Source organism: Akebia trifoliata, chromosome 16, assembly GCF_017979445.1.
Source record: "Akebia trifoliata isolate Shusen 1 chromosome 16, ASM1797944v1, whole genome shotgun sequence".
In the NCBI taxonomy this organism is placed as follows: domain Eukaryota; kingdom Viridiplantae; phylum Streptophyta; class Magnoliopsida; order Ranunculales; family Lardizabalaceae; genus Akebia; species Akebia trifoliata.
The window spans coordinates 6,851,933-6,864,868 of NC_141390.1; the positions used below are offsets into that span (position 1 = coordinate 6,851,933).

At 34.5% G+C, this 12,936-nt stretch overlaps 1 protein-coding gene and 1 non-coding gene across 3 annotated transcripts; one reads left to right on the forward strand and one right to left on the reverse strand.

Moving 5' to 3' along the window:
• Positions 1-2,557: 2,557 nt before the first annotated feature.
• LOC147382461 (uncharacterized) lies at positions 2,558-6,379 on the reverse strand. Of its 2 annotated transcripts, XM_086427334.1 has the most exons (3): positions 3,990-6,378; positions 3,754-3,833; positions 2,559-3,656 (listed from the first exon to the last, which is right to left on the reverse strand). In XM_086427334.1, the coding sequence occupies exon 1, from the start codon at positions 6,249-6,251 to the stop codon at positions 4,002-4,004; it is 2,250 nt and encodes a 749-aa protein (XP_086283460.1). In that variant the 5' UTR covers positions 6,252-6,378; the 3' UTR covers positions 2,559-3,656; positions 3,754-3,833; positions 3,990-4,001. The 2 variants fall into 2 exon arrangements, with proteins under 2 accessions (XP_086283461.1, XP_086283460.1); XM_086427335.1 differs by having other exon boundaries at positions 2,558-3,656; positions 3,754-6,379.
• A 2,015-nt stretch (positions 6,380-8,394) lies between these two features.
• Positions 8,395-8,522, forward strand: LOC147382462 (U6atac minor spliceosomal RNA). Its single transcript, XR_015174125.1, has one exon. It is a non-coding gene; the product is annotated as a U6atac minor spliceosomal RNA (small nuclear RNA).
• Positions 8,523-12,936: the final 4,414 nt, after the last annotated feature.

The following is a 12,936-nucleotide window of genomic DNA, read 5'->3' on the forward strand; positions in this document are numbered from 1 at the left end:
TTTGGTTTGCATATTTACAGTAAACTAGTTTGAATCATAGTTTTAAAATTGGACTTGTTTAAAAACTTGACTCGACTCATGTCCACGGAATCGAGAGTCAAGTCAACATAATACAATGATAAACATTTAAAAAGTGTTTTTTTGTTATATTTTAAATAAATAAAATATTTATTTCTTGTTTCCCACACATACACTAATTTTAAATAAAGAAATTATTTGTTTCCTACCACGCAAATGTTTATTTCTTGTTTCTCACCAAATAGCTTGCTCAACTTTTTTCCTGACTCGGTACATCTTTGAGCTGATACGATAGAGTTAACAAGTTGACTTGTAGATTTGCCAGGTTGAACTCAATCCCATCAAGTTTCGGGGCTGAGTCATCTCAAATAGAAATAACATCTCAACGATACTTGTGCCAAGGATAAATCTCTTCCATTTGATTTTGTATTTGAAACGGTTGGGATCAATGTGGTTCCCCTGTCATACCTCATGTGTGTGTGTGTGGAAGTCAGTTTGATTCTCTTCTTAAGGTTTATAAAGAAAGATACCTAGACTCATGGATAAAGAAAATAGTTTTTTTTCCATTTTGGAACTAATTCATGTTGAATTCCTGATCGGGACCAACGATGGTACCAACGATCACAAAAACTGGCCAGATATTTGCTTTCTTTTGGGCATAGTTTCAAAATTTGAAACTCATCTTGATCAGATTGTATTTTTGGTTGACTCAGTCATTGAAACTCATTTTAATCGAGTCTTGGAATCGACTAGAAAACTTGGCCCATTAAAACATGAAATTATATTTGATCATTAAATATAAAAATAAAAATAAAAAAATTTACATTGAAATTTGATACTATTAGTGGACCTAAAGAGTATGCCAAGTGGGATGAAAAGAGAGAAGTGAGACAACCGATAGGGGTCTTGGGAGATGCCCCCAAGAAAATAGAAGTAATAAGCTTCAAAATTTTCTGTATATTTCCAATCACTTAGATCTTAGCCACACCCACATAAATAAATCATTAATCTTGAGATAACATATCGAATCCATCCAACAATAATTAATTAGTAACCCGACCAAAAGAAAGACAAAATGTAAAAACAAATGAACAAAACATACCTTTCTTTCTCAAGAATGTAGGTATCATATTCCTTCACAATATGTCCAAAGGTCTTGATCAAGAGTTCAATATGATTTGCTTCCAAAATAAACAAATTAAAGAAAACATACTACCTTCCTTATTCAAGAGTTTAAGTATCATACTATATCAAGAACCAATGTTCAAATCTAGACGTACTTTGATAGTTGATACATGAATACAATTGTAATACGTGTTATGGAGCTTAAGTATCATACTTCTATGCTAGAGCATTCTTGTGGAAGACTTGTGTAGTAACTGCAAGAGGATGTAGTCGTCCACTTTATAAAGTAATGCAATGATTTAAGAGATGAGAGGGGATGTAATAGTAGATAATGTCCTTATTACTAAGTGGGACAAAATATTTGAACTCCATAAACAGGATCGTCACATATAGGTGAAATGTACATAGGGGGGATAACATCACCGATATTAACGAATGTTGGGAAACAATTACGTATGAAAGTGGGTTCTAATAGTCCATCAAAGTTGAAGAAACAAATGCTAGATGTTGATTGTCATTCCAAGGGTGAAAACTGGAAGGATCACAAATATGATCATGATGAAAGTAATAAAATCATCCAAGGAAATAGAAGTTTTATCACTAGAAAAGGAGAAATAAGAGCATTGAAGATAAAATGTCAGAAAAGTGATGAAAGGATTTGATGAATTTAAGATTGTGAAATTATTTGTGGAGAGCTTGTGTTGATTAATAATTATGCAAAACAGAGCGAGGAATGTTGTTGAATCAATCATAAACGTCCATGGATTCATCCATGTGGATGACATAGGTCCAACAAGGAGATGGCTACTAAGGTGTCTTTACATCGTAACTCTCTCTAATAATCATGTTTGCACTTGTGTCTTGAGAAAAATAGGGTGAAGTACCCACTTTACCTATCCTCTAATCATATTATATATTTATATGAGTTCGATACCAAGAATTTCATGTAAATATTACTATCTTCAAAGGTAATTTTCGTTCATCGTTTTAGTGTAAATTACCACATCACCTCAGTTTGTTGAGACCCAAAACGAGGTAATTGACCCTTGAAACCCTGTTTTTATGGATAATAATTGTTTCATCTAGGTTTCAATGCAATTTGACCAAATTCGAAGGTCTTACACCTTTTTACCCATAAAAATAATTCTTTAGAATTTAGGGAGCAATTACTCTCTTGACCTCAAGCTTTTAAGACTCAAGGGATACTAATTGACCCTTAAGACCCTTCATGTTTGGATGATTGCATGTCATCAAGCAAGAATTTTTATGAAATTCAATTTCTTCTCAACTGTATGGACAATTATATCCCTCAAAATTTTTTTTAGAGTTCTTGAGGAGAATTTACACTCTTAACCCTTGATCATCATGATTGGTAAGATGCATTAAGGTGTAAACGACCATGAAGGCCTCTGCTTCATTCCCATTCTGATGGGAATGGAGATTCAATCTATCGCAGCATATGGTATAAGAGAATAAGAACATATGATTCTCAGAATTGACCTAAAACAAGGATTTCTAAACAATCAAACTATTTCAACAATGGGAAAGGTACCTAAAAACCCCAAAAAAGGTTCGCACAAATATATGTTCATGAGAAACTCAAAACTGCAAAATTTACTTTCCACATCTATAATCCAAAACCCACTAGTAAAAGCAACCAAATTACTCACATAATTGTTGTCTATTGTTCTTATAGAAGATTGAATAATGCTATAGATCTAAATATGCCTGAGAATTAGTCTCCAATAAGAACCTAACAAAATGACAATGTTCCATGTTTTCAAGAACTTTCACCTCAAAATTCTAGCAACAAGTTTGCAGTTTTAGACAATGGAAAAAAAGAAAGCTAAATACCCAAAAAGTAGCTCATATTTCTTTCTCATGTCGAAACAACAGAGGCCAACCCTGCAGTAGAAATTTCTTTTAAAACCCTTATCCCACCTGTTTCTTGAGAGCAACATGGCTCTTAGTGTGCATGGGAGGACATAGATCAAAACGAGAAATCATGAATTTGAAGCACAATAAATAAATGAAGAAAAACTGAAATAAGTTATACTATAGAAGACAACTGAGAAGCAACACCATGATCGAAAAAATAAAGATCTGCTATAAAGATACTATAGAAGCCCTATATAGAGAACTCAGATATAATTACAAGGAGAGGTTGATTCTTCTTACTGTCCAGCCTAAGCCAAAGAAAAGTTCTTGACCCAAGTCTGCCCTTTCTTTGGTGAAATTGTACAAATAAGTGTACATTATGATATGATAATTTGCGGTAAACACTAAATTTTCAACTGTACTCAAGCTTCCATTTACACAACAAACAAAACTCATCAAATTCATCCTTTATTTGAAAACTTGTATTTAGGTGATTTCATTACCCCTACTTGCAAATTCTAGCAAGAAAGAAAACCAAAAAAGAGAAACCTGTTTCTCTACTCAGTTATTGCTCTCCAAAGGCAATAACAGGAACAGCAGAAGAAAACAAGATGTAGTTTGTACGAGCCAATATCCTGATGTAAACAAAAAAAAACTCACAATTAAGAAATCCCAAGTCAAAATTACTTGATTCCCACTATGTTCTAACAAAAAAAAAGAAATCTCCGTTACCTGAATGAAGCCCATCAATCCAATCTTGCTTATAGAACAACTTTCTTGCTTTGATATTATCCATTGTTCAACATTAGAAACTGTAAAGATAACACATGTAATCGTAAATATTGAAACTTTTGTTGAGTTAGGGCGTGTGAATGTAAAGACTAGCCCCGTCCCAAAAGGGATGTGGAAGACCATTCGTTAGTCGGAAACAAAGACCACCAAAGTAAATTTTTAAAAAAAGTACTTACATTCGAAGTTGTTCAAACAATCTCATGAATTTCATCATCTTCAATCACTCGATGACCAGCATTCGCATCTATATTGTCTTCCACCGGTTTGATTTGCTGAGTCTCTATGGCTAGAACTTGAGTGGTCATTAAGCTAGTGTTACCAATTCCATCAGATAACGAGTGACAAACCTGAGCGTCTGTACTAGGAATTTGAGGGGTTATCAAGCTAGTGATACCAATTCCATCAGGAAATGACCAATGAACCTTAAACTCTAGCGGTTCAAGTTTACAAAAGAATTTCAAAGCAAGCCTTGCTCTTTCTTCGCACTGCTCAATAGGACTCTTAATAAGGTGCTTGAATGTGGAAAGTGGGAGTTGAGTGAGAAAAAAGTGCAACATGTCCACAAATAGTTGCTCCATGTGATCATGTAGCTGGCTGATTGATGTGTACCTTCTAAGATGCCCATGTCCCATGATAAAATAATAAATGGTATCCATTTCACACTTTACAAGGGCTTCTTCTTCAAATATATAACTGGTATGTGTACTAGATTTCTCTTTTAATTCTTCAATAATCCCAACAACAAAATGTAAGTGATCCAGCTGAGGTTGAAACTGTGACTCCCCATCTGTAGATTTCTTAAATGATTGTGAATGAATTTTTTTTATCGAAGGTTTAATGATTTTACTATGGAACCAATGACAGGTGTTGTCCCTATTCATCCACAATTCTTTTGCCATTACACGCCTCATTTTATCATCGTAATCTGTGTCATCCATTTGCTTGTCAATGAAAGAAATGACTTCAAAGACTTCATCTAATGTATGAATTAGAGAAGCACTTAGGTTATTTGGTAGCAAAATGGTGGCCACTCTTACAAAGACTACCACTAAAAGGCAAGAAACTTTGTTTTGATGTATAGTGGATATCTTTGTGGCAATTGACTCTTCAGAGGGGGTTTTTTGGGAAAGTAATCGGATGAGATGAGTTGGAGAATCCCTTTTATATTTTATCATCTGCATCTTTATATCTTCCTCACAAATTGTTTGTATCAACTGTTCCATATCCATGTAATCAGTTGTGACTTCATTGTTTCTTTCTTCCCTAAAACAGAGTTTCGTGATTTTCCTCATACATATTGAAGGTATCTTAAACATCCCAAATAAGATAAGACCCAAAAGAGCAATGATCACGTTCAGTATCAACAATACAATTCTCAAATTCCGTGTGATGATTTGAATGATGATCACAAAACCCGTTCTAGAGATTTTAAAGAATGATAGAATGTGGAGCTTTGACAAAGAGGATAAAACCCACGAAGGCCAAGTCTCAAGCTTGGAAAAAGCAGACAAAACATGGAACAAAACTGTTACTTTGACAGTTTCTTCCATAGCAGATTTGGTTGACAAGAACCATCTGAATACAGTGGCTATACTTCCAACAAGGACAGTGAGAATCTGAGTAACAACAACAATCCACATTGACCATTTATAATCAGAAACTCCACATCGAAACTCTACCCCCTTATGAAGAAAGGACCGTAGTGTAGCTTCTAATAGAACTAGTGCACAGATTGCAGAAAGAATGGGCATACAAATGCACAATGGCGATACAAGGAATTCCAATTCACGGTTATGATTTGTGCAACTGGATATGTAAAATGACTTCAATCTATGTAACATAGTTTTACTCTCAAAATTTCGAGGGTCACTCTTTTTTAATAAATCACCAATTTCAGAAGAGGTTGAAATAACCCTAAGCCTACTATAATCAAAAGTGACCCACAACGCTGTGAGCAAAAGTAGCATGCACAACATGACTATCACATGTTCTACAATGAACGAGAAGATCACACCAGTGACCATTTGCATACAAACATTGACAACAACAGTTACTACGAAGATGGTCAAGGAGAACATGTTTGACAAGCGTTCAGAGTCACTCTGAGTTCCGAGTGAAAGGGAGAAAAAACTTATAGAAATGCAAATTAAGACAGCACCGCTCAGCTTGGATAGTTGGTCCTGAGCAGAAGGCATTGGAGTGGTGAGATCTACCGGGAGTTTTGAAGCAATTGAAAGAAGAGTGAGTGTAAGGGAATTGAGAGAAAATAATCGACATGGTATCCATGGCTTCCGATGACATAATCCATGCAATACATCACACATCATAAATATAAAACATACCGAAGTACCTGCTGCTATGTAGAAGCCAATTATCGGCATTGGAGAAGAATACTTGTGATCATCAGACGTTATGTTCAAACAGAAATGTTTCTCCATTCTGCTTTCTTTGGATTCAACAGATGAGTTTAGTCATTCTTATTCTCCTCCTAATAAATGGTTTAGACTATGGAAAAGGTAAAGAAACCATACTTGCATTCCTGAACAAGAAATATAATTTTGTTTCTTTCTTTTTTGGCTTTACTTTTGTTGGGAAGGAATCAAATTTCCCCTTATGAATAAATAAATATTACCTGACCTGTTTCATGCTAGAAAATAAATCCCCAAGAAGTCTAGCTATAAGTTCATCAAATGGGTTTTTTGGTCTAACCATTTACAATAAACTAATTTGGATCATTGTTTTAACACTCGACTTGTTTTTAACACTTGACTCAACTCATGTCCGCGGAGTTGATTCAAGTAGACATTGGATATATAAACATTTAAAATGTATTTGTTAGTATTTTAAATAAGTAAAATATTTAATTTCTTGACTTGGCACATTTTTTAGCTGAGTCGATGGAATTGACAAGTTGACTTGATTATTTTCCATGGTGGCTCCATTGAGTTTTGGGACTGAATCATCTCCAATAGCACACATCTCAATGATACTTATTTCAGGGATAAATTTGATCCATTTGATTTTGGTATACATATAAAATGAAAGATACCTAAACTCTTGGATAAGGAAAATACTTTGTTTCTCCTTTTTTTTTTTTTTTTTTTTTGGCTTTTTGGAACTCATTCATGTTGAATTCATGATCAAGTCCAGATGATGGTAAATGAATGATACCAACAGTCATTAGAAAGAAAAGTATTTCAATTTACTTTTTCTCTAAGCCCAAATAGTACTTTTCTTTACTTGTTTTTACCCTCTCTCTCTTTTTTTTTGTTGTTGTTGTCTTTTCCCCTTTTGGATTGATAATTAGATATATACAAACTTTTCTTAGATGACTTCAGATGCTTTGGATATAGTCTCAAGAATCATGTATAGGTGTGGCTAAGATATTTGATTGGTAAATTCTAGCCACCATTATTGTCTTAGAAGTCATCGGGGCATATTAATTAAGGGGAATTTTAACTATATAGTTATATCATACTTGATGAGCTATTCATCAAACTATGGATCCTGGTAAAGGAATCATGTATAGGTGTGGCTAAGATATTTATGTGGGCACGGTTGAGGAAGAAGGAAAAAAAAATAGTCGAATACTTTTAAAATTATTTTTGGGTTGTAATTGTCCAAATGGAGTGCAACGGGGAAATTATAAGTGGTGGAATGCAATTGGTAATGGGTGGTGTGCCAGGGCGAAGCTTAGGGGGCAATTGGCCCCACCGAATATTTTTGGATACCCCTTGCATTTACCCTTTAATTTGAGATACCTCTGTATTTTCAACATGACTTGCCCCATTTGCCCATTCCATCACCTCCCTCCAATTTTTGCCCCCTCCCGTCAATTTGAAGAAGGCATTGCCCTTTGAATTGGGCATTCTCTCATATATAATTATACTAATTGAAAATGACATAAAAGCACTTTCTTCAATCTTCTACCAAAAATCCTTAAATTTTTCCTCTAAATCCATTCATCTTCAAGCTCTTCAGTCTTACCATTAGTTTGCCCCCACTACAAGAAAATCCTGGCTCCGCAATGGTGGTGTGTAATTAGTCAGTCCCCATTATAATTATTTATTAAATATAAATTTAAAAAATTAGAAATCAGTTTTATAGGATTTGATTAATCCTAGATGAGGATTAGTTAACTCAGTCTTCTCGAGGTATTCAGTTTTAAGTCTAATGTGGTTAGAATTTACGAATCATATTGATTTAAATCGTGCTGGAGAGACCTTGAAATTCACCGTGTTTCACACAATCAGTACAAGGAAATTGCAAACTAGGAACGTGGGTGTAAAACGGTTTTAGGCCTTATGAGGCGATCAAACCAGATCCTCAACTACACAACCTCTTATGAACCATAAATCAAAGAACACTAGTAAGAAAAACTTCATGATATGAGAAATGAGAGCAGAATGAACAAAATCTCCTAAAATTGGAAAGCTGAAGTAAAAATGAGTTGGGTGTTGAGTCTTGTCGTATAAAGGTAGAAGATGATTTGGATCATGTTCTTTTGCTTTTTTTTTATTTTTTGAGTGTGTCTAAAGATAATGAAGTGTCGTTTGAAAAAGAAGTGATAACAATTCAAAAGAGCTAAATAAATATTTTAGTGACAGTTGGCATCTCCCCTGACAGGAACGGGAACAGCTTTCAAGCTTACCTGTTACCACACACGGTTAAGGCTACCCACTTTGGTGGATCTAAAACCCAATTTTTTATACTTTTCAAAAAAAAAAAAAAAAGTAATGAAAATATTCTAGTAATGTTAATTTTTGGTCCCTGTGGCAATAGAAATATTTTCGGATTCTATTCTTATAGGTTGCATCTAGAAATAACTCATTTGTTAACACTCATTATTGGTTCACTGTATACGAGTCTGCATCATTGTTGTTGTCCGAATGAAGTGGGATATTAACCTAATTAACTATAAAAATGGCCATGACAACATAATTGAAGTCTAAAGTCAAAAACCTATGTCAATCTCTTCTCTTGCTATCTTTTACTTCGAAAATTATTGCTTTTAACTTGATAGTATAGACTCGAGAACCAATCCATTACCAATTGAAAGTATGAGAACCGAGAACCAATCCAAACCAAGGTTGGTTTGGATTGGTTCAGTGCTATAGGGTAATTGGATTGGTTCGGTTCCAGATTTGTAGAACCGATCATGTTTGGTTTGGTTCCAATTTTGACAAAATCCGAACCAATCCGAACCATGTGCACCCCTAGTATAGAGTATAGACATCAACCCTTATTTAGAATTCATTTTTTGAAGCATCGTTCACTAAGTTAAAATGTGACATTAACATATTGGGTTGAATGTGCATCTGGATGCATAACTGAATGTTCCACTTGGGTTTGGGGTTGGATCATGATTTATAGCCTCCTTCACTACCTATTCCAACTTAATATACAAACCCGCATCTAGTATAATCAATAATGATATTTTCTTCACCCTTATATACAGCCAAAATTTCATGCGATATTTGAGGTCTCTGCCGAGTCTATGTAATGTTCCTATGATTACAGGGGAAACGGTGTGCCAACAATTCTCCTTATGAACAGCATAGCTGCGTATTGAAGTGGTCTAGAAATTAATCCACATGTTACTAGGAAGGATGCTGAGGAAGGACTTACTGAAGTCTTAAGCTGTGTGTATGAGATGTCTTCAATGTTGTTACAGTTGTTGATAACACATGTTACAGTTGTTGATAAATATTTATTGTTGAGCGTGTTGCTGGAACATTTTCATGTTTAGCAGAATTGATATTTCTGTCACTCCTCCTTGCAGCTGGAAAGCCTGTTCACATCAATAATAAAAGCTTTATTGACTATATCTTTATGTGTAGCTTGGAGGTAGCTTCGTGCTTTGACTCGCCAATACAGATACACACAGGGTAACATGAGAGCCTTCACTTCTGTGTACTTACCAAATTAATGCATCCTATCTCTACATTTGTCTAGATGCTGATTTATTTTGCATGAAAATATTAAGTGATTCCCTTTTTATTATACTTTTACCTAACAATGTCGTTAACTAGTGTAGCACCATGTCTTTAATTCTATTTCTTTAGTTGTTACTTGTTAATTGTTACAACTTAAAGTAGTTTATTGTTCCACGTACTTGTAAAAGATGAAATTAGGGAAGAGTGATCTCTATATGCAAGGCATGTCTACTCTATAGGTGCCTTCTTTGCCTATAGAATCCACCTTACATTTAACATGAGTATGCGTATGGCCATCATTCTCAGCTATATTCCTAATACCTTTGTATTTGCCAATCTTTATTTTTTCCTCTTTTTTATTGATGTATATTTTTATATCAAGACTTACTAACATTTAAAAAAAATAATAATAAATTGGGTATCAGTTTTGGAGATAGGGATTTGGATATGAGGCTGAGTAATCCCCTTCATCTACGGGCCCTTCTTGAAGACGAGATATTCTAAATGTCGTATTGTGCTTCTACATGCATCCTATCCTTTTTCTAAGGAAGTATCATATCTAGCCTCTTTTTATCCTCAGGTATGTTATTTTGTATTTTGAATATGACCTTTTGGACCTTTATTCAAGTCAAAACCTACAAGTGCCTTCACAGATTTAGTAATGCCTTCACAATTAGGTTTACCTTGGATTGGCTGTTCCAAAGCTTAGTGTCCATGGTATGATAACTTCTGTCAAAGAACTTTTAGAGTTAGCTCCAATAAAGAAGGTGAATGTTTGAGCTTTCTTTACTATTTCAAGTCAGATTGCAATATAATGCATGTGTTATTGTTGCGAAGATTTTCACGCTTGTTTGATTATCTTTGGGTACACGATCTCTACCTTTGTGAATTAAGGGCCACATCTACATTGATCAACTTATATTATTATTTCTCTTATTGGTTTTTTCTTAAGTGGAGGGAGACTTAATTCCTGACTTAGTTTATCTCTCTCTGTCTCTCTTTCTCTCTGTTTTTTTTTATTGTTTTTATTTTGTTGGTAAGCTGGACTTGAATCCACGACCTTATGAAAAGTTGCTTTCTTTTGCTCTCACTACAAAAAAATTGTGAAACAAGAACAAACATTTAAAACGGCATTAAGCCGTTTCTATTTAAAAATGGCATTAAACCGTTTTACCTTTTAAAACCGTTTTAATCGTATTTTAAAATTCCAAATTTCCGTCTGATTCTTTTGGAACGAACCGAAGTTTCTCTCTTTCTCTCAGTCTCTCCCTCGATTGCTTATTTATTTTACAACCAATATAAAAGTATTTAAAATAAAATTTATAGCAGTCCTCCACTTGTTTTGAGTTCAAATATTAATCATCATTACAATTGGGTCAACACTTTGTACTCAAGATCAAGTTCTTGAATTCGCTGAGAGTTGTTACTTATGTTAAACAGATCAAGGGTTGTTGGGGTATTAAAAGGTGTTAAAACATAGAATCAACTAATCAGACAAAAAGGAGACCATGAGTAATAGGTTCTTCGGCATCTGATGTGTCTGTATTCTAGATTTAAGGTTATAATGTGAAAAATTAGACCAGCCAACATTACACATGGCTGCAATATAGAAATTATCTGCTGATATCTGCTGATAGAAAGTATTATACTAACAGAAATTATCTGATGTGTCTGTATTCTAGATTTAAGGTTATAATGTGAAAAATTAGACCAGCCAACATTACACATGGCTGCAATATAGAAATTATCTGTGATATTTGAAAGCTCCCTAGGCTTTTTTGTTTCAGACTTTCCATTTTCTGGTAGTATAATACTTGGATTACAGCACATCATAGACTATCATTGCTCCTGTAATATATTTTTTTGACAATTTCCATTAAGTTGCATTTTTTCATATACATCTTATCTGATAAACGTTGCTCCATTTTATGCTCAAAGTTCAAACTAAATGAGATATGCTTATTGCATGAACGTATTATTACTACTTGTGGCATCAATGTTTGCATTGGTAGACAATGTATTAGAGTAGCTCATAAACTAGTTTATGGGGGATGGATTAACCCTCTTTCACAAGAAATAAAAGGTGTCACTACCTTCTGTCATAGGATGTGCGTCAGTATGTTTCTTTGTATCAATATGTGCCTGACACAATGAACATCCCAAAGTCTAGTGTCCTCATTATTTGAGTAGTTTATGAGTTTTCATATGCAGAGGCAAGCACGCACACATACAGACACATAGTACATGCATGCAAATGACTGGTTGGAGAGAAATATTAGATTGTTCAAAGGAAATGAGCATTCTTTACAGGAAGATCCTTATGTCCATCTTGGGGCTCATATTCTCATGGAGTAAATCTATAAGGAGTTTTAGAGGGATTTTCTTCGGATACGATATTTGGAATTTTGTACTTATTTGGTGTGGCTGCTACTTTGTATGGTAGTAAGTTTATATAAATTCCTGTTGATTTTCCATACTTGTTTGCATTTGAAGACTAATATTTACTTTTCATTGTTCAGGACACGAAAACTCAGGTAAAAACAATATTGCCAATCTAGATTTCAAGCTACTGCAACCAAGGAGGAGGGGGTGTGAGAGTGTGAAAGGGGGGAGTAGTAGTGGTAGATGCCATTATTCAAGGAGGAGGTTAGATTTCATTACTTTTATGTTTTAGTTTGTTATGTCCAATTGTTTTTTAATTGCTTACTAACAATGTTCTGTTTTATAGGAAATTGAGGGTGAAGAGAACCATTAAAGCCACTTTGTAGACAGTAATTGCTACACTTGACAAGTAACGCCATTTTTTTTTTTAATTTGTAGGTTCTAAGGTATGCCTTCGTAGTCTTAGCTTTGCCATTCCCTCTCTAGGCTCCTTTACTTTTACTAAATCTTCACTGCAACTAGCATATATTAAATGGCCAACCCTGGAATGACTCGGAACTCTTCCTTGTGAAAACCCAGTGTAACTGGTAATTCACTTGTGACAACACCAACTATCACTACGTCATATTGCGTTTTTCACGACGCCGTAATTGCGCTAAAAACGACTGCTATAGGCTGTCGTTAATTGCGACAGTTTTAAACTGTCATTTAACCGTCATTTCTACGGAATAAGTAAAAATTGGGGTGCCAATAGCCATTCTAAAAAAACTCTTTCTTCCCCAGCTAAGAGAGAGAAAAGCGACTC